This window comes from Chiroxiphia lanceolata, chromosome 20 (assembly GCF_009829145.1).
Source record: "Chiroxiphia lanceolata isolate bChiLan1 chromosome 20, bChiLan1.pri, whole genome shotgun sequence".
NCBI classification, from domain to species: Eukaryota; Metazoa; Chordata; class Aves; order Passeriformes; family Pipridae; genus Chiroxiphia; species Chiroxiphia lanceolata.
The window spans coordinates 8,052,271-8,075,195 of record NC_045656.1 but is presented as its reverse complement, the minus strand read 5'-3'; the positions used below and the strand labels follow the sequence as shown (position 1 = coordinate 8,075,195).

The 22,925-nt window shown below is 50.2% G+C and overlaps 3 protein-coding genes across 7 annotated transcripts; 1 reads left to right on the top strand and 2 right to left on the bottom strand.

Moving 5' to 3' along the window:
• Positions 1-416: 416 nt before the first annotated feature.
• Positions 417-4,705, bottom strand: TAX1BP3 (Tax1 binding protein 3). Of its 2 annotated transcripts, none has more exons than XM_032707605.1 (4): positions 4,601-4,705; positions 2,605-2,724; positions 2,232-2,309; positions 417-2,007 (listed from the first exon to the last, which is right to left on the bottom strand). In XM_032707605.1, the coding sequence occupies exons 1-4, from the start codon at positions 4,637-4,639 to the stop codon at positions 1,870-1,872; spliced, it is 375 nt and encodes a 124-aa protein (XP_032563496.1). In that variant the 5' UTR covers positions 4,640-4,705; the 3' UTR covers positions 417-1,869. The 2 variants fall into 2 exon arrangements, with proteins under 2 accessions (XP_032563496.1, XP_032563498.1); XM_032707607.1 differs by lacking the exon at positions 4,601-4,705 and adding an exon at positions 4,465-4,563.
• A 64-nt stretch (positions 4,706-4,769) lies between these two features.
• On the top strand, positions 4,770-5,629 carry EMC6 (ER membrane protein complex subunit 6). Of its 3 annotated transcripts, none has more exons than XM_032707431.1 (3): positions 4,770-4,820; positions 4,941-4,998; positions 5,103-5,629. In XM_032707431.1, exon 3 carries the CDS (start codon positions 5,137-5,139, stop codon positions 5,467-5,469), a length of 333 nt encoding a protein of 110 aa, XP_032563322.1. In that variant the 5' UTR covers positions 4,770-4,820; positions 4,941-4,998; positions 5,103-5,136; the 3' UTR covers positions 5,470-5,629. The 3 variants fall into 3 exon arrangements, with proteins under 3 accessions (XP_032563322.1, XP_032563323.1, XP_032563321.1); XM_032707432.1 differs by having other exon boundaries at positions 4,793-4,824; XM_032707430.1 differs by lacking the exon at positions 4,770-4,820 and having other exon boundaries at positions 4,853-4,998.
• Positions 5,630-6,331: 702 nt separating this feature from the next.
• P2RX5 (purinergic receptor P2X 5) lies at positions 6,332-18,378 on the bottom strand. Of its 2 annotated transcripts, none has more exons than XM_032707912.1 (12): positions 18,143-18,378; positions 16,038-16,188; positions 14,287-14,406; positions 12,843-12,918; positions 12,415-12,511; positions 11,946-12,026; positions 11,036-11,174; positions 10,275-10,411; positions 9,921-10,014; positions 9,332-9,397; positions 9,034-9,116; positions 6,332-8,606 (listed from the first exon to the last, which is right to left on the bottom strand). In XM_032707912.1, exons 1-12 carry the CDS (start codon positions 18,277-18,279, stop codon positions 8,531-8,533), a joined length of 1,257 nt encoding a protein of 418 aa, XP_032563803.1. In that variant the 5' UTR covers positions 18,280-18,378; the 3' UTR covers positions 6,332-8,530. The 2 variants fall into 2 exon arrangements, with proteins under 2 accessions (XP_032563803.1, XP_032563804.1); XM_032707913.1 differs by having other exon boundaries at positions 14,335-14,406; positions 18,143-18,372.
• Between the last annotated feature and the right edge of the window lie 4,547 nt (positions 18,379-22,925).

Here is a 22,925-nt window from a genome sequence, read left to right as displayed (position 1 = left end):
TTATCAGATGAGTGGGCCATGTTAACAGCCCCATGATTCAAGTTTAAGCATAAGCTTTTGTTCCTGGGCAACTTTCTAACTATGCATGGTACTCTCAAGGTAGAGATCAAGGTCTTGAATTACTTGGAAGGTAAGTGCTAGACCTTTTAAAAGAAGTAGAAGGGAATCTATGCATTTGTGCTTGAATAATTGAATGCTTAAAACCTGATGTGTTTTACTAGGTGTCAATCTAAGGAAAAGCAGGTTCTCCTCTGCTAGAGCCCAGGTGAAGCTTGACAGCTCAGTAACACCACAAATACCCACCAGTGAAACCAGACCTTACTAACCTCAGTCCAGAATCTACTTCAAGGCAGAAAAAAGGTCTCAGCTGGAGGCATCCAAATGATGTGGCACTCTTAAAAGTAAGGAGAAACAGCTCAGGAAATCCAACTTTGTTTTATTGTGTGTAAAATCAAGTGAAATAGCAGTACAAATAGCAGTGTATCCTTTATAGTAACAAAAATAACTTCAGCTTGAAAGACTTAAAATTTACCACGGAATTCTTAAGTTACAAAAATTCAAAAGCAGGATTGTAGTAATTCCATAGATATAAAATTGGTAAATAGGCATCTGCTGGTGTGCATATAACAGTCTGAGATGCATCAATCACAACATGGCACAGCAGTAATGTACTGAATAAGTTAGTCTGCCACCTCCTCATGTTCCATTTACAACAGCTTACCTGAAGACTGCTTAAGGGAAGTACAGATATGTATAAATCAGCTGAAGAGGATTAAAAACTCCAGTTTTTGGGTAACTGTAAAGCTGGCTGGCTAACAAACCACAGGATGCCAGATCATGAACTTAGTGTCGCAGCAAGAATCCTCAATCCTGGTGGCATGTTGATTTAAACAACTACCAGAAGTTTAAATTTGGTCAAGAGGCACTTTTGCAAGTTACTGGCATATTCATATCTTCCATCCAATAAATCAGTGATTTACACAAAGTCTTCTAGAAGACAAACCAAAATCCACCCCTCCCATTTCAAGTCTGATAGAAGTGGAATGAAGAACTGAAAACTCTACAGATACGAGCAGCTTTTTTTGGTAAGTTCAGCAACATTGTTTTCTTTCCTGCTCCATATTCCCTTAATTTAAACTCAGTTCATCTGAGGCTCCAAATTACTTGGGAACAAGGAGAATTAAGGTTTTACTTTGCCAGGGAGGCTGAACTGTAGTGTCCATGAAGCTGTAGTGTACTTCACAAAGATTAATCTAATACTTCTGTGCTACTCAGTTGTTTCTTGTCTGAAGAGGCTGCTCTGTACATGGAATCTTTGCAGGGAACTGTAATGCCCCAAACCCTTCAGCACACTCTCCAGCTCGCACACGGTGTGGGATTAGTACAGTGCTCCTCCCCACAGCAGTGTGCAACTCTTAATTCTGGCATTTTCATTTGATAGCATGGAAGGGACAGGACAGCTCACTTCTAAAAGCTTAGGCACAGCAAACCCTCTGGTTTTTCATAGCAGAAGCCACATTTCCTCTTAAAATAGGAAGCTTTTGTGTTACAGGAGAATCCTGTCAAAATTAAGGCTTTTCCAGTTGCTCTTAGTTAACTACAGTTTGTCCTGTCCCAAAAGCCATGATGACAAAAGTCTTGCCATGTACCTGCAGGGCAGACTTTAGAGAAGCACTCTACTGAGGGGACTAGGGGACTATTGTTTTACTACTGCCAGTTACACCAGAGGAAGTTAAAATAAAGTAGTGTTTACCACAGGTAGGAACGTGCACCCCTTCCAGACAACCTGTTCCAGTCTAGCATTTGCTTCTTTCTTTGATACCAGTCTATACATCTCCCTCCCTAACCCTGCCCCAGCTCCATGATTGATTAGGACATCATGGATTGCTGCACAGCCTTCTGCAGGGATTGCCTGGTCACCAGCAGCCGTACCACCTCCTCGTTCCTTTTTGTCAGCCTCTTCCTAGCCTGGTCATGGGTCACCATTGTCATATCCCAGCCATTCACCTGGGGGGAAAAAACCATAAAATGAGGCAGGTGCAAGGACTCACAGGTGTCCTGTTAGTGTTCTATCAGAACCATGCAGTGGATGTGCTTATGCCACAGCTCAGTTTATAAATAAACCCCACAAACTGTCCTGGGAAGTACCCAGACGACGTTTTCCCCCAACAGAGGCTTGTCTGCAGTGTGCACATGGTGCTGTGTTGGTGCTGTGTTATCTTGGTGTTTACCTGCATGATCTTGTCTCCAATCTGGAGTCCTGCAACTTCCGCTGGGCCTCCCTCTGTCACCCTCGTTACATAGATACCCTGGGAAAAAATGAAGGGTTCATTCCCTAAAGATGGGAGCCTTAAATACTCAAGGGCCATTCTACTACAATGCAAAAATACTTTGTAGTGTACTATGGAATTCGAGTTTAAAAAAGAGGCTTGTGCAATGTTGGACAATAGAAAAAGTGGAGAGGTCATTTAAACAACCTCACTTTGCAAGTGATAATGAGGAAACAGAGTAACTTCAGTAGTAGTGGTGTGAGAGGACAAAGATGGTGAGTTGGATCCCTCAGCCTTTTGGAGAAGGAGTTGCTACAGGAAAAGAGCATCTGACCTTGTCAGTCTTGTCTTCAGAGAAAGGATTCTGGGTTGGGTCCTGATCGATGCCACCCCCGATGCTGAATCCCAGAATCAAATTGTCACCCTGACGAAGCTTATGGATTTCAATTCTTTGCTGAAAAGAGAAGGAGAGAAAATAGCTGAGTGTTGTGATGATTGGAAGGAATCTTGGGTGTTTCAGACACAAATATTTAAGATCCAGTCAGATTGTCTTTCACAGAGATCCCACACACCCACCAGAGGAGGCTGCCCAGAGCTTGGTACCCTTGTGTACTGTAAGCAGACAGCTCTAAACCCCCTGGCAGCACAGAACTGTCCTCTGGCATTTGCTGTCAGCCACACAGCCCTGGTGTTGACAGCAGGTGGCTCTGAACTGTTCTGTCACAGAGGAGCAGGACAGGAAGCCATTCCATGTTCAGCCCAAGGGTTCTCATGCCATGACACAGCCAAGCACCTTAATTACTCAGAGCTTTATCCCCTGCCCGGGGATAGAAGGGAACAACACTAAAACCAGACCAGGTCTCTTTAAACATGACTCATGCCTTGATAACCAGTAGTCACTCATGACCAGACTCATCTCACTTGTTATCCACGTGCCCTGTGTTCCCGCTAGTCCTATCAGCAGAAATGACAACCTATTATTAGGATGGATCTTTTTCAGGATAATTTATCCACACTTTAGTAATCCAGGGGCAGGTTCCTCACTGCCAGATGCACAGAGGCCTCTGACAAGCTTTATGCATTATGTCAGCATTGTACAAATGCCAGCAATTCCTGAGCCACGATGAAAAGCCACAGTCTTAACTGGCACAATAAGCCCTCAAAAGGTGGTTCAGCCTTATCTAGTGGAAGATGTTCCTGCTTATTCCAGGGGCTCAATGAAGTGACCTTTAAAGGTCCCTTCCAACCCAAACCATTCTGTGAGAATTCCTCACAGGCGCTGGACTCAGACCCTCCCTGGGATCCAGACTGACTGGGATCAGTGGATCCAGGGTGGGATCCACAGCAGGACAGAGTCCGTGTTCTCAAGGCTGTCAGCTCTCAGACACTGGGGGCTGTGCAGCCCGTTCCAGCCGAGGTACCAGTCACACTCCCAGAGCACAACCACCTTTAATATTCCAACCACCGAAGGTGCAGAGTCCTCCACTTGCACCGTGTGCAATTACCTCACTTTAAAAGCTCTGCTTCCTAAACCCCACCCAGACAAGCAGGTGCTTTATCCTGCCCCTGCCCTGGCAGAGCGGGCACCACACCAGCGATACCGGTAGAAGGCACTTCAGGAGACCACAGCCACTCGTTCCCTCTTTTTCTCAAGCAACACCCGAGCAGCCGGCGGGCCTGGGCAGGGGTCTGTTATCCCTCGGGCCGGCGGACCTTCCCCCCAGTTCTCCCACCCGGGAGCGCAGAGGCGCTTGTGCCCCGAGTGCCCGGCGGGGCCGGCCGAGCTCTGACAGCCCCCGCGGCCACCGGGGCCGGCGGCGCTGCGGACTGCGCCCTTCGCCCGCTCCCTCCACCGCCGCCGGGCACCTCCGCCCGCTGACAGCCCGCAGGGCGCTGCCGGGCGGCACCGGCACCGCCACCTCTGTCCCCGTGCCAGTCCCCTCAGCAGCTCCCAGCGTGGTGCCCCCGTCCCGTCCCGCACCCTTCGCCCGCTCCCTCCACGCACCCACGGACCGGGGCTGGCCCGGGACCTCCACCCCCTGACAGCCTGCAGGGTGGTCCTGGGCCACCCCCATCCTCACCAGCAGCCCCCGGAGCGGTACCCCTCCCGCCCCGTCCCACCTCAGCACGACAGCGGAGACCGGGCATCCCAGTACAAACGCCATCTCCCCCCGTGCCCCCTGTCCCCGCTCACCACCACGGCGGTGACGGGCTGTCCCGGTACAAACGCCATCTCCCCCCGTGCCCCCTGTCCCCGCTCACCACCACGGCGGTGACGGGCTGTCCCGGTACAAACGCCATCTCCCCCCGTGCCCCCTGTCCCCGCTCACCACCACGGCGGTGACGGGCTGTCCCGGTACAAACGCCATCTCTCTCTCCCTCTCTCTCTTTCCCCTCCCGTCGCCGCCCGAACAAAAGCGCCTGGTCCGGCTCCGCCCCCCTCCCACCTCCAACCAATCGGGTGCCGCCCCTCCCGCGCCGCGCCCCGCGCGCGGCCGCGTCCCGTCGGCCCCCGCGCCAAGATGGCGGGCGGGCGGTGCCGGCGGCGCGGTAGGTGCGGGTCGGGCCCGGCGGGGACCGCGGGGCGGGAGGTCCAGACCGGACTGGACCGGCGGGGCGGGAGGTGGCGGTCGGGCCCGGTGACGGGCGCTGTGTGCTGTCCCTTGGCAGGGTGCGAGGCGTGACGGAGCGGCGGTCCCGCGGAGCTGCGCGCCGCCGTGGATGAGAGGTACCGTGGGGGCGGGAGGGCCTCTGAGGGGCCGGCGCGCTGAGGGCGGGCGGGCTCTCACAGCCTTGTCGGGCTCGTACAGCCTTGTCTGTGCTTCACCCCAGTGCCGCTGCGAGCCAGGAGGTCGCTGGTGGAGCCATGGCCGCCGTGGTGGCCAAGCGCGAGGGGCCGCAGTTCATCAGCGAGGCGGCCGTGCGGGGCAACGCGGCCATCCTGGACTATTGCCGCACCTCCGTGTCCGCCCTGTCGGGCGCCACCGCCGGCATCCTCGGCCTCACCGGCCTGCACGGCTTCATCTTCTACTTCCTGGCCTCCGTCCTGCTCTCCGTGCTGCTGGTGCTGAAGGCCGGGCGGCGGTGGAACAAGTACTTCAAGTCGCGGCGGCCGCTCTTCACGGGGGGGCTCGTGGGGGGGCTCTTCACCTACGTCCTGTTCTGGACTTTCCTGTACGGGATGGTCCACGTGTACTGAGCGGGGCACGAGGACTGTTGCCAAAAGTCACTACACAATAGGCCAGCTCACCTTCCAAGCTGTTTTCCATGGCTCGTGTCATTAATGCTGTCGGTAAATTATGTCCGAATACAAATTAATCAGTAGCACTGTTCTAATTAAAACTGAATGTGAAGCACCACTTGGATGCCTCCTGTGAGTGTTTGTTTGCTGGCTAAGGGATAATTTCTGTCCCTAAATGCAGACACAGATGTGGGTTTGGTTAATGTAATCCCTTGTATCCTTTCTTTGGGTAAGACATACCAGTTACAGTCCCCTCTGGATTTGCTACCTGCCCCTACACACAAATCCTGCTGGAGCAGTGTGTAACAGCTCTGAAATAATCCACTGACCCATGTAATTAGGTGTAAGTAAAGGTTTGGTACAGAAATGTATTTGAGTTGCTAGTGCAAATGTTCTCTCCCACAACTGCTGTCTGTACATGTAACTGTAAATGACACTGGCCACCAGAAAAGTCACTAAATGGTGCTCTCACAAGTCAAACACTTCACTCGTTTTTAGTACTGCTGTGTCAAATGATCCACAGACAACCAACACCCCTGTGAACCTGCTGGCATGTTCTATAAGTGACCAGTGCAGCATTGTGGTTCCAGAGAGGACAATTCCACCACCATACAGGTAATACCTTTCCTCTAGCCCTGCCCCTGCTCAACTGACTTCCTTACATCAGAGTTTCACCAAAAGAAGGTGATGTGTGAAACCTGATACACCCTGTACAGAACAGTCTTGGGGAGCACTGCCCTAAAGGGACACATTTTATTGCTGTATGTTAAATACAATGAGAAAAAAAAAATCAAACTCAAGAAACAAGCTCCTGAGAAGAAATCTGGTTATGTTTTATTAACAGCAAGGGTTGTGGGAATTGTGTTAAACAGTATAAAGAAGGGAAAGGTTGTAGGGAATTTTGGAGGCCTGAGGACTTAAATTCAGGAAATAGCTTTGGTCCTCTGACAAGAGGAGGTTGTTTTGTCAAGTTAAAACAGTGGTTTCAGCAGAGCACAGTCAGCTCTACATGTTGTGATGAGCAGCTTGGTCTCCATGGGTTGTACCTGGGCTTGATGCCACATGTGGGGTTCACCATGTATTTCACCATCTGAAAATTACTCAACTAGAATTAACCCTTGACAGTCAAAAGCCTGGGCTGTTGTATTGGTGCAGTTACACACATGGTGAGTGGTGTTTGCCTAGAGAAGAGGCTTCTGGCACGAAGAGAGGAGGTTTTGGATGAGGTCAGAGGTACACAGCTTAAACTAAATTACCTCCACTGCTTAGTTCTATTTTCTAGCTACATTTTTGTCTCAATACAGAAGCAGAGGGAGTGAACTAGACTGGGTGGGGTTGCTATCAATGACTGAATTCAGAGTTTGACACTGCTAACATGTGAATTTTAATTTAGAATCAACCTGTACCTCAGAACAACTGCTTCAAAGAAGTTAAAGCAGAGGTGGGTGCAGCTGCTGGTGCCATTTGTGCAGACACTCAATGGCAGCAGCTCCCTGAAGGCCACCTTCCCTCTGTCCAGAAATGTGTAAGGACACTGCAGCAGGAGCCCTTAAATCTTGGTATTCAGAGTGCACAGAAACATTCAATCAATTGTCACAAGGACTCCCAGTAAGTGGTGACTGTCAGCACTTCCAGAACTCTGCTCAGCCATGCTGTGCAAGCTCTAAATGAGGCAGAAATATTGATTCACTGCTGTCTTCAGGAGCTGGTGAGTCAGTTCCTGTCAGCTCAAGAAAATGCAAAATTTAAACAATGATGTTCCATAAGCCCTTTTCAGAAATTAGTTACATCTCCACACGAGCATAAACTGACAAAACGGGCTGCAGTGAGACTGATTTCTCTGCTGAGAAACAAGCACTTGTATTTCCTGGAAGTTACCAGAGCACTGAAGTAGCACAGATGTCTTTAAATCTCCCTGCTGTTGGTGGATTTGGGGGAGCCTGGCAAAGCTCCCCTTTTCCATCTGCAGTGCAGTTCAGGGTGCTATGAGAAACACAGAAGCTTTCAGTGTCCCATCCAGAACTGCCCACCACGAGCAATTGGTAAGTGATGCAGGAAGGACAATACAGAGCAAATGAAACCAGGCACTGAACAAAGGAGGCAGAACCTAAACCCACCCCTGTGCAGGTGCTCCCAGGGCCGTGTTGCTTTTCAGCGCATTAACCCCCATTTCTCTCACTATGAACCCCAAAACTGCCTGTCCCTGCCTTGCTGCAGAGCCCTGCTCTGCTGCTCTTCCCTGCCCTGGGCTCTGAAATGTTGGTTCTCTGAGCCAGCTGGGAGCAGGGATGGGGCAGCAGGTGAGGCAGCTGGGCCCCAGCCATGGTTCTCCGTGCAGAGCTGGGCAGGACCTGCTCCTGCTGTTCCTGAGACGAGCGGAGCACCTTGGGAAGGCTTTTCCTGGAGAAGCACCGTTTTCAGCCCTAATGGTTACACACCCCCATGGGAGTGACTGCCCCACCCTGCCACAGCCCCTACAGGACAACAGCCCCTTCCCCAGCTCTGAGAGCTGTTCAAATTCCACATTTTCCTGCCCCAGAGCAGTCCTGCTGCTTCACGCCTGAGCACGCACGTCACACGGGCAGGAGCTGGAAGCGGCGGCTGGAAGGCAGCGGAGCAGGAGACAGGTTGGATCTCAGCCTCAGCCCTTCTCAAAGTGCCACTGGTGGTTCCCATCACAGCTCTCCCACAGATGGAATCAAAGCACAGCCACAGGACAATGCTGGCTATTGGTGTAGGTACAGATATATCTATCAGTGGGTATAAAAACATTCGCTTGGTGCCTTCTTTGTCCTTTTATAAAATCCTTTTATAAATCCATAGTGACGACACACTGTTGCAAGCTCAGGATACCAGGGAAATCTCAGGGAAGAAGGGTGGTCTTTATAGGACATTTTTTTCCTCTGGGAATCCTGGTAATAGACAGTATCCCTGATCTCCACCTCCCAGTGCTGGTGTGGTTTCACACCTGTGTGGTTTTCCTGGAGCACAAGTCCAGCTGGCAGAGCCACTGCTGTGCTTAGAGCCCACCCAGCTGGTCTGGGCTCTGATTCCCATTTGGTGTTGGACTAGACAATGACTTCCTGGAATTGGACCTGAGGAAACAAGCACAGGTGACAGACAGGGCAAGCAGGCTGGTTTTATTTTAGGAAGTAACATGAATAAGAGGTTCCCAGCCAGGCCAGTCATATCTTACCCCAGAGAACCCTCTGTACAGCTAATCCCTATATCTGTGTTTTATGAGGCTTTTGGAGCTGCCCCAATTTCACCCTCAATCACTAGGGACCAACAGTACAAGGTCATTGACAGTCCAGCCCTGACAGAGCAGCTGCCTTTGCTCCCCAGCTCGCTGCAGCAGTGAATTACAGAGGTAGCCAGAAACTTGGCTAAACTCATTTGGAGGAATATATTTCCCTGGAATGGGTCTTTGCCATTGACAGTTACTCTGCTCCTGTATCTCCTCCTGTTTCTATTATTCATAACAACAAGCCATGACATTAACACAAAGCCAAGCCCACTTACTTCACTTCCTCGTACTTTTTGCCTCGATAAAAGTTACTCTTCTTAATCAGATACAGCAACACCAGGTCACAAAAGAAGGCTCCCTGCAAAGAGAAAGAACTTGTGTTTTATCTTTGGAATAGAAGTGTTCTGATCTCATTAGCAATGAGCATTAATTAAAGAATAACTCATAGAAGCTGTGTTTTCATTCATTCTCCAAGCATTTTATGGGGTTATATATATTATATTTCTCCCCCCTTACAGCTACAGGAGGGGTCTGGGTCCCAATATGATACTTTGAGACAAAACATTCACTTACCGCTCCCATGAGCGCCAGCCCTGAACTGATGTTGATAACGGTGGGAATGATGTTAAATTTCCCTGCCTGGAAGAAGAAAAGTCATGAAGGAATCGGTGAGAGAACAACCCACAGAACAAACTGAAGGGCGTGGTACTGCCCAGGGGAAGCTGCTGCTGCCTGTGGGTGTGTTTTGTTGCCATGGAGCAGACACAACCACGGCAGATCTGCAGTGAACAATCTTGGAGGGTAAAGGTCTGTGTGTGCCTCAGATCCAACTGTCCCTGGCTGCAGTTCTGAGCTTGCATCATCCCTGGATTAGGCTTTTTTTTTTTTTTCTGCAGTGCATATGCATAGAAATAAGTCTCTGAGGTGTATTTACTTCTGTTGGGCTTTCCATGAGCCTGCTTTTAGGTAGGGGAGCTGCAGGCTCAGCTGCATTCCAGGTCATCTCTCTAATGCAGGGTTAGCTCCACGTGGACAGATGGGAAGAGCCCTTTCCTATGACAAGCCAAAGAGGCTTCCCTCATCCCAGAGCTGCCTTCCCACTGAGAAATGTCCCCAAGTTTTTTCTCTCCATGCTCTGGAATATTCTGGCCTGGGACCTCACCTTGCCATTCACCATCACATCGAAGCGGATTCCGTAGGCTTTAATGAGCGTCCGGTAGTCGACCCCCTCAGCATCCCGGTAATATTTGGCAAACCTGGAACACAGCAATGCTGGTTTTAACTCCATCTGCCCCTCTGAATTCACTTGTCTCTTCAAACAGATCTGTTCCCCTGTCAAAACCAACTTTAGCCTGCCAGGAGCACAATTCCCTCCCTCCTTCCCCTGCAGCGCACTGTGCTTGGCTGGGGCAGTGCCTGGCACAGGCTGGTGCCACTCCACTGCCAACCTCCAGCTCCTGAAGTCAAACCAGCCCAGCCCAACTGCAGTACTGATCGTGGCCTCCTCTTTACCCACCTGAAGTTGTACCCAGAAGAGATGGACGTTTCTGCAGACTTGTTATCCAGCCGGCTAAAAGAATAGTGAGGATTACATTCAGAAGGGGCTTTATCAAGATCACAGTTCCATTCAATCTGAATTCCTATCACACCACCCTTAACAAAAGAGAGAGACAGGGTGAGTTGTTTAAGCTTAGTTCAGTTAAAGTGTCTTCAAATTTGTCAGGCCCTTGGGCGAGTTTTCCCCAGGGACAAGAACAGCTGCACTTCTGGTCCCAGACATGAGCACACACACCCCTGGATGGGCTGAGTTCAGGTGTGTGATATTAATCCCATTACTCTACACACAACCCCAGCCTTTCCTGTGCTCATATCTGAGGAGCTTTCTCCCAGGACACTGATTTCACTAATTTAAGTGGCTGTACCATACTTCAATTGAGAAGATTCTCTTTTATGCAGGGACAGAGTTCCTGAAGTTCTGGGTTTAAACCAATGGTGCAGTAATGTTGAAATTAAACAAAGAATCCCTGCTGGCAGAGGTTTGGGCAGAATAACAGATCACTGACTCGACCGGCTCTTCCAGAGGACCCACATCACCCTGGCTCCCATTCCCTGGGGACAGGATAAATGGGACCAGCTTGACTTTAAGCACTGGCATCTCTCCAGTGCAGCCTGGACAGGAGGCAATTCCCTGGGCAGTGGGCAGTGACTTCCCTCACGGCCACCCAGCACACAGAACAGACAGCTGGGAAGACATGTGAGCCCGAGGGACACTCCTACCCCCAAGGCCATTTCCTGGAAGTTGCCCCCAGCCCAGCGGACGATGTTCCCCAGCACGAAGATGGGGCAGTAGGGATGCTCGGCGCTGTAGCGGCAGGTCTTCAGGTAGGACTCATTGTCAGTTGCCAGCACATTCATCCTGCATGTAGAGAACAGGGAAATCTGCCTTATCTCCCTCTTTCCTTGCCTCCACAGCCTGCACCAAGACTGCAGAGACAAGAGATTTTTCCAACAGCCCAGAAATGGCCCCGTGCCACCAGCCCTGTCACCCCGTAAGCCACCCCGCTGCTGGCCCAGGGAAAGCAGCCTGCCCCTCCCAAAATGACCTCCAGGACAGACAGGGACTTGGCCATCTGGATCTGGGCTCAAGAAAGGACTGGCATGGAGCAGGCTGCCAGACTGCTCCAAGGCCACCTGGTTTCTCAAGGCAAACCAATAAGGATGCTAGAAATGCCTATCTGAGCCCAGGAGAATAACCAGAACACGCTCCTTTCTACACTGCTTTAGTTTGCTCATTCTGCAGCAGCAAAAGCACACAACTATTTTTAAATTTGCATTTTTCCCAGCCTTGTCCAGGCACCGTCATTTTTGTGGAAGAGGAGGAATATCTGTTGAGCAGAAGCAGCTCAGGACTATGCCAGGTCCATCTGCTTTAGGAGCTGTGCTGCATCCCAAGCTGTAGGAGCCACCAGACCCCATCTGGGGAAGGACAGTCTTCCTTTTCCCAGTTGCTCTCTGAGAAGCTCCAAGCCCTCGTTATCTCCTTGTTTCTGCACAGCCTGAAGCCAAAGCAGAGGGAATACCCACCTCCCCAGCCCAGCCCTCCAGCAGGAGAAGGACAGTGGAGCAAACAGAGGTTATTGGTTCCACAGTGGAGAGGACAGAGGGATCTCTGAGCACCTGCACTTACTTGGAGAACTTAAACTTGGGGAAGCGAATTGAGTTCTTGATGTAAACAGTGAAGTTTTCTGCACTGCCAAGAAGTGGTTTCCTGGAAAAGAAAGGTTTGTTCTCTGTCTTAGATTTGTACCCTGCCCACATGCTAAATCTTGAATTGCCATTTTAGAAACAGCCTCATCCAATAGGTTGGATGGCACCAGGCCAGCCATGCCACTTTTCCCACACTGCCAGAAAGGAGTTGGTGAGGAGGGTGCAGGTTTAGGGGATACCCTGAGAGCTGGGAACAGCCCTGGGACAGCCAGTGAGCTAAGCATGGGGAGCAGAGGGCCAATCCTGCCAGGGAGGCCTTGCAGAGCTCCCTCCTGCCCTGAACAGCCAACATTCAGCAAGCACCCAAGCAGAGGGAACACAGAAACTGCCCTGAGTGACACACAAGCCAAGCAACTCAAGCTTGGAAACAGGATAGGACGGCCACGTACTTGGGCTTGGATCTTTTCTCCACTGGGCACCAGGCCAGTATCTCACAAGTCCCTCTGGTGCTGTCCCTGTCTTTCAAACAACGGCCAGTCTTAACCCCTGCGAGCAGACACACAGAAAAGGTCACACAGAGCAGTCACCTCCTCTCCTTGCCTACAGGGCACATGAAAATAGATGATTTTCTCTCTCCTCCCTGCTGTGAAAGGGCCTCTCAGCTGGAACAAACACTCTCTTGTTGCTTCTCTGAGCAGCCCGGGGTGCCCTGGCCCAGCCACCACAGAGCTGTAAGCAAGGCAGCAACTCAATGGAAGATAGTAAAGAAAGGAAAGGCTTTGCTGCTCTCTGTAATCAGAGATCTCTGGGAGTGTAACCAGGCTGAGGCCTCTGAAGGACACCAAACACAGCACAGGAGGAAGGACCCTTCCCTTACCATTGCCAGCCACCACTGCTTCCCCTTCCAGGCAGTCCTCGTCCTTGTGACACAGGGCATCGGGAATGCTGGCACTCTGCAAAGTGCAAGAGAATCACAGGATCAGAATCACAGAACTCTGAGGACAGAAGTGAGACCTGCAACAGGACACAGGACTCAGAGGGGTAAGAAAGTGCTGCTGCTGTGGGGGGAATTCTCTATATTGAAAAAAAGATTTCATGAGCATTTCTAGACTTCAGCATCCCAAGCCCCTCCCTGACAGTCTTATTGTTACAAGGCACTAGCATCAATCTTTAGTTAAAGACAACCTAAATTTCTTCTACCTAACAATCCTTGAAATAGTTTCATATCTTATTTTTACAAGACATCGACATCAAATCTTTAGTTAAAGATAACTTGGTTTAGTTTTGTCTACCTAAACAATCTTCTGGTTTTTTTAGTTCTCTGGGGTGTAAAGGTCACTGAACACAACTGCATGTTTTGTTAATGTAATTCCTTCTTCCTATCATTAACCAATGTTTAAGTAAGAACTACAAACTTACAAAGTTGAAGCTATTTAGTAAGATTCAAGCTAACATTGTTTACTCCCTTTCAATATGAACACTAAAAAGATGCAGCTGAAGTGGTAACTGTGGGTCATGCAAACAGCTCGGCATACCACACCACCAGGAACACCAGGATTCACACACAGTCCTGATTTTGGGTTCTGCTCAGTCTGGAGAGGGACAGACTGTGGAAAAAACCCAGAACATTACCAGGCACTCACCAAAACCAGCCTGGAGGCCACGGTGCTTCACTCTAAGAGATAACCCTACCTCGGGGATCTAATCTACGAGCTCTCCAGTCCTAAACTGCTCCTCTCCCGGTTGCACGGTGGGTTCCTGCAGCCACTAGAGGACAGCCGTGTCCTCAACAATCCAGCGGTGCTCCCGGCCCTGGAAAATCCACCTCTGCCAGAGGGACACAGCACTCCCTGCACTGCCAGGCCCTCCTTCCCCAGGCTCCAGCCCGTTCCCAGCCACGTCTCCACAGAGGACATTTCCACATGACATAAAGACCTCATGCCTCTGTTCTGGAAGGTGCTAAGAACCCTCCTGTGTCTGGAAGGCAATGAAAGCCCGAGTGTTCAGCTCTTCCCAGGATGGGGCTCTTAGAGAGTCTCCTCTACCCGTAACTACACTGAGTCACCTCCAAGTTGTTTTCCCACGGCCTTCTCTGACCCTGAGCAATCACTGCCTGGTTTGGGCAGAAATCCAACACCTTCACCTCAAGTCGGGAAGGCTCTACACGATCAGTGCCTCTGGAAATTAAGACAGCTGAGCCTCCCAGGTTTGCAGCAACCAGTCTGATTTCCCAACCGAGATATCACACTACAGAGAAAAACCGTTCGCCTTCCGTCCTTCCTCTGGTCGTTGCTCCCCAGGTGTCCTCTGTCAGTTCTTACCCCTGGTTTTGTGGGGGTCTGGGGGCCGAGGGGCTCAGTTCTTCCTACCTCAGGACAGGTGGCTTGTCTCTGGTTTGGGGTCACGATCAGATTCGTCATGACAAAGAAGACGCTTTCACCCTAAAAAAAAGAGTAAAGTAGGAAAGGTTAGAAAACCTGGTTTACTTTCAAAGTACTTGTTACAAGGAGGATGCAGCTCTCTGCAGAAGACTACAACCTCCCTCTCTTCAGAGTGCTTTCAGGCTTTGATACAACAGCACCCTTTGTCTGCATATTTGTTTGGATGAGGTCCCTCCTGCTGTGGGTGCACACACAACCATGAGAGCCAGCCCACGGTCCTGGGGGGAGGCAGGGCAGCCCTGAGCTCTCACAAAAATCCCACATCCACCACAGAGACCCCCTTCCAACACACAGCCCTGCCTGCTGCAGATAAAAATCAGAGATCTCAGGTTTCCCTCTGTGACAATAGAGCTTGGAGGAGACAGGGTTTCTCCCAGCCCTCACTGCCTCCTGCTCCACTACCCAGGTCTCTCCAGCACACACCAGCCCACCCGGACCCACCAGGACCCTTCTGCCCAAGGTGACATGACAGAGATCACACAGTAGTCAGCAGAGCACTCAGTGCACTGGTAGCAGGCATTTAGGAACTCCTCAAAACCCAGGCAGGATGCAGCTCATGGCTGAGCTGAGATGTGCAGCAGTAAAACACCAATTCACACATGGGGCAGGAAAGCTTGTGAGGCTTTGTGGTCTCACAGCCCACAGACATCACCATGAGCCCATGGTCTAACACCCCTGAGGCTGCTGGAGGCAGGTGGACACCGGGGCACAATATTTGTGCTCCTGAAGCCACAGCCCTACAGGCTAGGTGGCACAGCACAGCAGCCCAGGGGCAGAGCTGGCTCTCTTCACTCAGCCCACCACCCTACAAGGCTTCCCAGTAAGCCAACATGCAGTAACAAGACCATTGAGGCACAGGAGAAACATCTGGCAAGTTAAAATACTGGTCAGTGCCACCATTTCATCCCTGGGTGTGCACCCCAGCCACTTGTTCAATGTCCCCAAGGCAGGGACTGAGGCACCACAAGCACATTCCCAACCCTCCTGCTGCACAGCACATGTGGGGCTGAGACTTTGCACTGAAACTGGTGGAAGCAGAGAGCACAGTCACAGGTCTGGGGAGTGCAGCGGGAGGAAGGGAAGTTTTATTCTTATGTACAGGCAGTTAAATTGTTCAATTTATAGCTTTCTGCCCTGTCAGCACAGGACCCTGGTTTTCCCCTCATATCCTTCCATGTAGGGAAAGCACAACTGCCCTGGCAAGCACAGCTGGGCAAATTCCAACTGTTGTTGGGCCATATCTGCTGCCACCTCTCCCCTGTGCATCTCACTGTGTCCAAGCCAAGGAAGCAGCAGGGCAGGTTTAACCAGACACGTTTCCAGCAACCCTCATCACTCTTAATTGCACCACATTTTCTTTCCATCTCCCCCTGCTCTGTGCACATCTGTTCTAATCCAGGAACAGAGGTGAGCAGACACTGCTCAGCTGAGAAATCCACGGGATTTCTGCTTCCCAAACATCACGGACCTGAGAAACCAGGTTGCTCTAATATTTGTGGGAAAGACCTAAGAGAAGGCCCAGCATTGCCTTCTCGTGGCCCAACTCCCGGTTATCCACAGGGAACACCTGGATACATCACTTCAATCATGCTGGAAGCTGAGTGGCAGAGCAGCAACAGGGTGATGCCAACCTGTGGAGGGATGACGTAGTCTGCGACATCCCACAGCCTCTCCCCCAGCTCCGAGGTGTTGGTGAAGGCCACCCCTTTCAGCTTGGTGATGACAGAGCTCTGGAGAGATGTGTCTGTGTCCTGATAGCCTTTCTTGACAACAAACACCCACCTGTGTGAACACAGCAGGCAGCAGCATTAGGGGGGGTTCAGGGAACAAGTCAACCAGAGGAGATTCACACCAAGGTCAAATACCATCCAAGAGTAAATCCAAGCATGTCAATGACACCAAACCCTCTGCAACTGCTGCCACAAATATAGAATAAACTCTTTGACACAAGCTGTGCTTATCCACAGCAGGGAAATACATAACAACTGGTCATGAGGTAAAAAACCAAAGCCTCCCCCCTCACGGTCCTGTGCTACACTCAGCAACCTCAGAAGAGGAAAGAGGGAGGACAGGGCTCTGCTTTCCTCGAGGTGAGAAACAAAACAAGCTTTTGCAGGTTGCAGTGAAGAGTGTGGCTGTTTTCACAAGTGCCTGACTCTCCCACTTTAGCCCCTTGCCACTGGGCTGCCAGCCAGCAACAATCCATGGCTGGGGAGATGCAACTCCTGCAGGTGAGCTGGATACTCCTAATCTGTAGGGAATATTCAGACCCTTGAAGAAGCTGAGGGTGCTGGGGCAGGTTTTAGGAGAGGGACCCAGGCTGGCTCTGCTGGCAGAGCTCCCTTTGGCAGTGCACTGACCTGCAGTGCACTCAGGGAGGGAAAGGGCCATCCCAGGCTGAGCAGCACCGGCAACACTGCTACATGTGACAAACCTGGATAACAACACTCCCCACCCCTGTGAAGTTTCCTACTTTCCCGTTTTCCCGAGAACACTCATTTTCTCTCCCAGGAGGGCTCAAAAGCAGATCCTTATTTTCTGCAGTGAATGGTGGAAGAAATGGCAGTGGCAGGAAACAATCTAGAGGGGTTTGATGATCCCCACCCCAAGCCAGCCTTTGAACAGGTACATGTTCCTGAGCCATAACCCCGGCCAAGGAGTCACTGCAGGGACCATCAGTGCCAAGGGTTTGCAGAAGGCAATAGATGCCAAGGGAGGAAAATAGCCAGTCACTGTCCACTCACAGCCACTGGTCGTGCTGGATCCCTCTTGGACAGAGGATATGTCCTCAGCAGTGTTATCCACAGGATTGCTCCTTTAGCAGCCAGTCCATGCCAGACTGCTGAGACTTCACTCATGCTCTGCTCACTAGAGCAGGCTCTGGGACTGCACAGCCTTCTATAAATAAACCCGGCACATAAAAATGACTCTGCTATATTTAATCAGTGAAAACACGAGGTGCAAGAAAGGTGAAGGGACTCAGAAGCACAAAGGGGGTACAGACTTAGGTATCACATTCTGAAAAGCCTCAGAAACTCAGGAAGCGATGGCACAAGCATCACATAGAGGTTGGATAATTCCGGGTCTGAGCCTGCAAGGACTATCACTGTGCCCATTACACACCAGTGTGACCAGACTCTTACAGAACTGGGCCTTTCCTGAGTGCTGCTCCAGCTATTTCCATGCCAGCTCGCCCTGCTCTGAAATGAATGCAAGGCAGCCAAAATTCCCACTGCCTCAGCCCCCACAGCCCCGGCTGCTGCAGCCCACTCCAGCAAAGAAATCTCCCACTTTCTGCTGGGTTCCCTCCCATCTAGGCTTGAGCTTGTCGTGCTGTCCTGCAGATAACCCAGGTGTGTCCCAAGGCTCAGCACCGTGGCCATAAATGCTACTGTTCCTAATGAGTCAGGTGTTAAGGTTTGGCACCATTCCCACCGAATACAGAAATAAAGGTATAAATAATGCAGTACAAAGCCACAATGGCACTGGGGCTATTTTTAACCAGACCTTAATCTGAAAGGTAGAGCCGAATCTAGTGATCCCTAGCAGGTGAAAAACCAGATATAACCTACCAGACATTACAAAATCCAGCTGTACCAACACGCCTAGCTATCTGCATTAAAATCAGGAGGCACAGCAGGATGTCTCTGTGTGCAGAGTATCCTACATTGATCCTTACACAGCACAGCAAGCAAAGGCAACCCCAGCAGCACGTGAAACACAGGGTGATCCTTACCCCACCAGGTAAGCCAGCACGGAGAGCTGCACCACTCGGTAGAGGATCCCCACCTTCTTGTTCTTGGCAATGACGTATTTCTCCGTTTTGTAGTCAAAAAGCGACAGGAATAAAGCCTTCCAAGCCACCTGCCCCATGGTCCCGGCTCGCCGCGCTCCGGAGGCTGGAGCAGCGCTCGCAGCTCTCGCTCCCCACACGTGCCCTGCCTGGAAACCCGACACACCAACCCCTCGCACTGATCTCCTCCCTCCTGTCAGCTGCTCCCCGGCGGCTCTCGGCTCACAAACCAGCAGCTGCGCTAAGATCAGATCCTCCCTGAGCTGCTTTCCAGCTGATTCATCCCCTGGGGGAACCCCCCTGCCCCCATCAGTTTTGTCCCCAGGCTCCTGTCCATCACAAAATGATCAGAACGAAACATGTTATAGCATGAGACCATGTTGCAGCATCCAAGGTGGCACAGTTACAGTCTCCCACTGCTAAGGATTAAAGCCTTTCTTCAGCCTTTACAGGATGACAAAGCATCGGGTTAAATTTTTAATTTCTTAAACATTCACATGTGTACTGAGGTCTTTGACAGTCACCCAAAATATTTGCCTGGCTACAAAACCCCACCAAATCCCCAAATTAAGGAACTAATAAATGAACTCTACACGTGGTTAAGGATCAATCATCACAGACAATAATTTCTTAAAACTGGACCTGAGGAAACAAGCACAGGTGACAGACGGGGCAAGCAGGCTGGTTTTGTTTCAGGAAACAATGTGGGCAAGAGGTTCCCAGCCAGGCCAGTCACACCTTACCCCAAAGGCTGCCACCCTCTGACAGCTAAAGACCCAACTCTCAGTTTTATGAGGTTCTGGAGCTTTTGGAGCTGCCCCAATTCCATCCTCAGTCATTACAGACCAACAGCACAAGGCCACTGAAGGTCCAACCATGACACAGCAGCTGCCTTTGCTCCCCAGCTCACTGCAGCAATGAATTACAGAAAGAGCCAGAAACTTGGCTAAACTCATTTGGAGGAATATAATTTCCTGCAATTTACCTTTGTTTGCCATTAACAGTTACTGTGCTCCTGTATCTCCTTTTATTTCTATTAGTAATAACAATAAAGTCGTTACTAGTACTGCCAATTGTAGTACTCCCCTGCCAAATTCTCTTCCCTGGGAGAATCATTCTCAAGATCTCAGGTTTTATGAAAATGTTGTCCTTCAGCCTCCTTAAATTCCATATCAAATCTAAACATCTAGATCTGATTTTTAATGTGTGTGACAAGGTTGCTCCAAATCACGAGAGAATCACAAACAGCGTAATAAGGAAAAAACCACTCATTTTGTGCCTCATGCCAGAGCCATCCCTAGAGTTTCTCTGCAAAGCAAAAGAAGCCTTTCTCCAGCACCTGCAAAATTAGAGCACAAACCTGCCTGTGGCCTCCTTTTAACCCTGTGGCTGCTGCACTCCCCAGCCCCACTCTGCACTGGCTCTGTCACAAGGGGCTCTGGGGTGAAGGGCTGCTCAGGGAGTGAGTCCCCCACTCCTGTGCACCCCCCATCCACTCCCCCACGTGTGCCCAAAGTGTGGGAGAGGCCACCCCTGGCTCAGGGATAGCCCCAACCCCGCTCCCAAACACTGCAGCCACCCTTCAGCCTCAGCACAAGCTGAGGGCTGGTCCTGCTCATCTCTCCCACTGCCATGACCCCTCCTTTCCCTGCCTGCATTCCCCCCAGGGGTGGCCCCTCTTTGCTCACAAAGCATTTTGGCTGCTCCCCAAGCCCCTCCTGGAGCCCCCTTTCCCTCTCAAGCATCTGTTCTTCATGCTTTACCTCTTCCTTGATCTGTATTTGGCCACTGCACCCCCCACTCCTTACCAGATTCCTACAGACCAGACCATCACCAGATCCAGTCTTAAAGGTCCTCTATGTGAAAGCCTGAAGCACAAATAAAATCTTAAAACATACAATAACCAAGTAATACAAAACCCTCATTGAAAACATGCTCCTGCAGAAAGGAAGGAGACCACAGTGGTCCATGAATCCAGAAATGAGTAAGGAGGAAAAGTGAGCTCAGCCTGTCTTCCCTCTCCACTGCCCAAACCCCAGAGCCAAGCAGTTAGAGCTCAGGGAGACTGACCCAGCTCCAGGAACCAGAGTTGGATGGAGACAGGAGCATCCCAAAGGACCCACCACCTGATCTCCTGCCCAGTCTGCCTCTAGATGAGACCTTTTGCAAGGATGTAACAGCCAAGCATCATTTCTGACCATGGGGCTGGTCCCACAGGAACACTCCCTGCTTGCCCTGGCCCTGCTGGATCTGCTCCAGGGACAGGACTAAAGAGTGAGGGTATCCCATGGCTCAGGGCTGCCTCCACCATCTCTCCTGCTACACTGAGGACACACAAGTTCATGGACAAATTAAGTACCAGAGGAGACAATTCAGCCCTTGGTGGTGTCTTAAGACCCCCCCTTCTCCATCTCCATCTTCCTCATCTGTCGGGGGACTGCACAGACTGAGATCAGTTAAACTGCCAGCAGTTAAACAGTGTGTTACCTCCCGGCCTGGTTTTACTTGGTGGCACAGACACAGGTCTGCTCTGAGTCTTTGTAATAATTTCCAGGTCAATTAATCTGAGAAAAGATTTACACAGGTTAGAAAAAAAATGTTCCTTAGAGTGAGAAGTGTTCTGCTCCAGGTTTGACCACTAAAATAAAAAAAAGAGAATGTAAAGCTGGCACTTTTCTTGGTTCTTTTAAAACATCGAGTAGGAGCACAGTTGCAATAGCTGTTTTGGAACAAAAAGTTTCAACTTGTATCAAATGTGCCTCAGAATATTCTGCATACTGCTCAGTACGAGCTACATTTTTGCTGACAAAGCTGTTGCTGCTGCTGAGCTGCGAAAACAACTTAGCTGGTACTTTTTTGAACGCTCTCACAAATATTCTTTTCATCACCTGGTTTTCACAGCCTCATTTTTTTTTCTTTTCTTGCCTGGAAATCAAGTCTGCTGGTGTGTTTCTTGAAGTGTCTTTGGGTGTTCAAACATAAGCAGTTTCATTTGCAGCGGGGGAGTAAATAACCTAACAAAATCAAACCATCATCAGTGAAAGATTAAAAAAACCGTAGTTTCTTTTAGTCCTTCTCAAGGGACTGAGGCTGGATCTTCCCTGCAAGATCTCTTCCTTTATGAGTCCCACACTTTGAGTTTGCCATGAAAAAAAAATGGTTCTGCTCCATTCCCATGAGTGGTGTTTTCTCAGCCCCAAAATTCTCACAGGGGGAATCACAAACAGGACTGAAACTGCCCCTTTCTCTATTTTTTATTCCTGACATGTTACACCTGTACTTAATTCCTCACACTGTTCACAGTAATTGTCTCATGTATCCTGTGAGTCCATGTGACTAATGACATCCCTGCCTGCCCAGACTGCTCCTCACCTACTTTCCCTCCACCTGTCAGCAGCTCCTTGCTGTTAAGCTGCCCTGGAGCTGATCTCAGCTCGCTCAGGAGCCTGCAAATGCCACATTAAGGGACTGTGGAAATTAAACTTTAAGCCCCTGCCCTGATCCAGGGGCATTTGAAACACAGTAAGGTCACGTCTGTCTCTATGATAGTGTGGCATAGAAAGATTTCAAGATCAGCCCAGTAATATCTTTAAATTACACCCAAAGAAGACCAGATGCTTTCCAGGCAGTGGCAGAGAGCCCTGGAGGTGCCTGTTTTAGGCACTTGTCTTGTTCACTTCCAGAGCCAAATAGTCACCCCCCAGGTATCAATTCTCTCCATGATTCCCACTCCACCCACCCTTTACTGACTGTCAAGTGCAACAGAAACCATCAGCTCCCAAAGGCACGGGGCTGACTCATAAATGCTGAGACATTTCTCCAGCACTGAAATGCTCCTGCAGCAAATGTTTGAGTGATGCAGGTCCATCATCCCTCAGAAACAGGCGCCAGACCAGCTACTGAAATAGCAGAGAGACGAGGAGGAGAGGATGTAGATAGGAGACAAGCTATTTTGGCAAGGAAATGAACAGTGGGAAGGGCAGCTCTCTCCATTAGTGGTTTCTTCTCATACTGTCATACTGGTAAGTCAACATCTACAAAAAAACAAGGTGAAGGGTTGAACAGGTTGAAGAGGAAGTTGCTTTCAAACCACAGCTCGTACACACGGAAACACATGGAAATCAGCACCACCAAGCATGAGCTGCTTTCTGAAGGTGATGGGTTTGGATGTAAAAACCAGAAATGTGTGTGCAGCCCACAGTGAAAAATGCTCTGTTCAGCTTCTCTTGCAACCCTGGCTGTGACTTTGCAGGGTAAATCAGCCTCTGTGTTTGTCCTCTTAATTAGCAGAGCTGCACACCCAGCCACAAGGGAAAGGGAATTTGGGGGAAGAATCTGTCATTATCCACAGGAGCATCCTGAACTGTCTGTAGGAGTGAGAACTGGAAGAGTTCTGAAGTTCCAGAACATATTCTGTCCTTGATTCAGCTCTCCACTTCCAGGAGAGCCATTTACAGCCTTTGAATGCATTCCAGGTTATTCCCCAAGTCTTGAATCTCCTCTATAGCATGTAGGAGTGTTGTTATTATTAGCTGGAACATTTACCCACTCCTCTCCCCCAACCCAAGAAGGAAAGTGCTGGAGGAAGAGGAACAGAGAGGAAGGAAAAATATTACACATCTAATGAAGCCAAGCCATCATGCCCTGTTCTGTGACAGTGCTGGCACTGAAACAGGTAACAGGAATTAAAGTGCACATAAAACACTGCTCAGAGACTGAGTGCAGT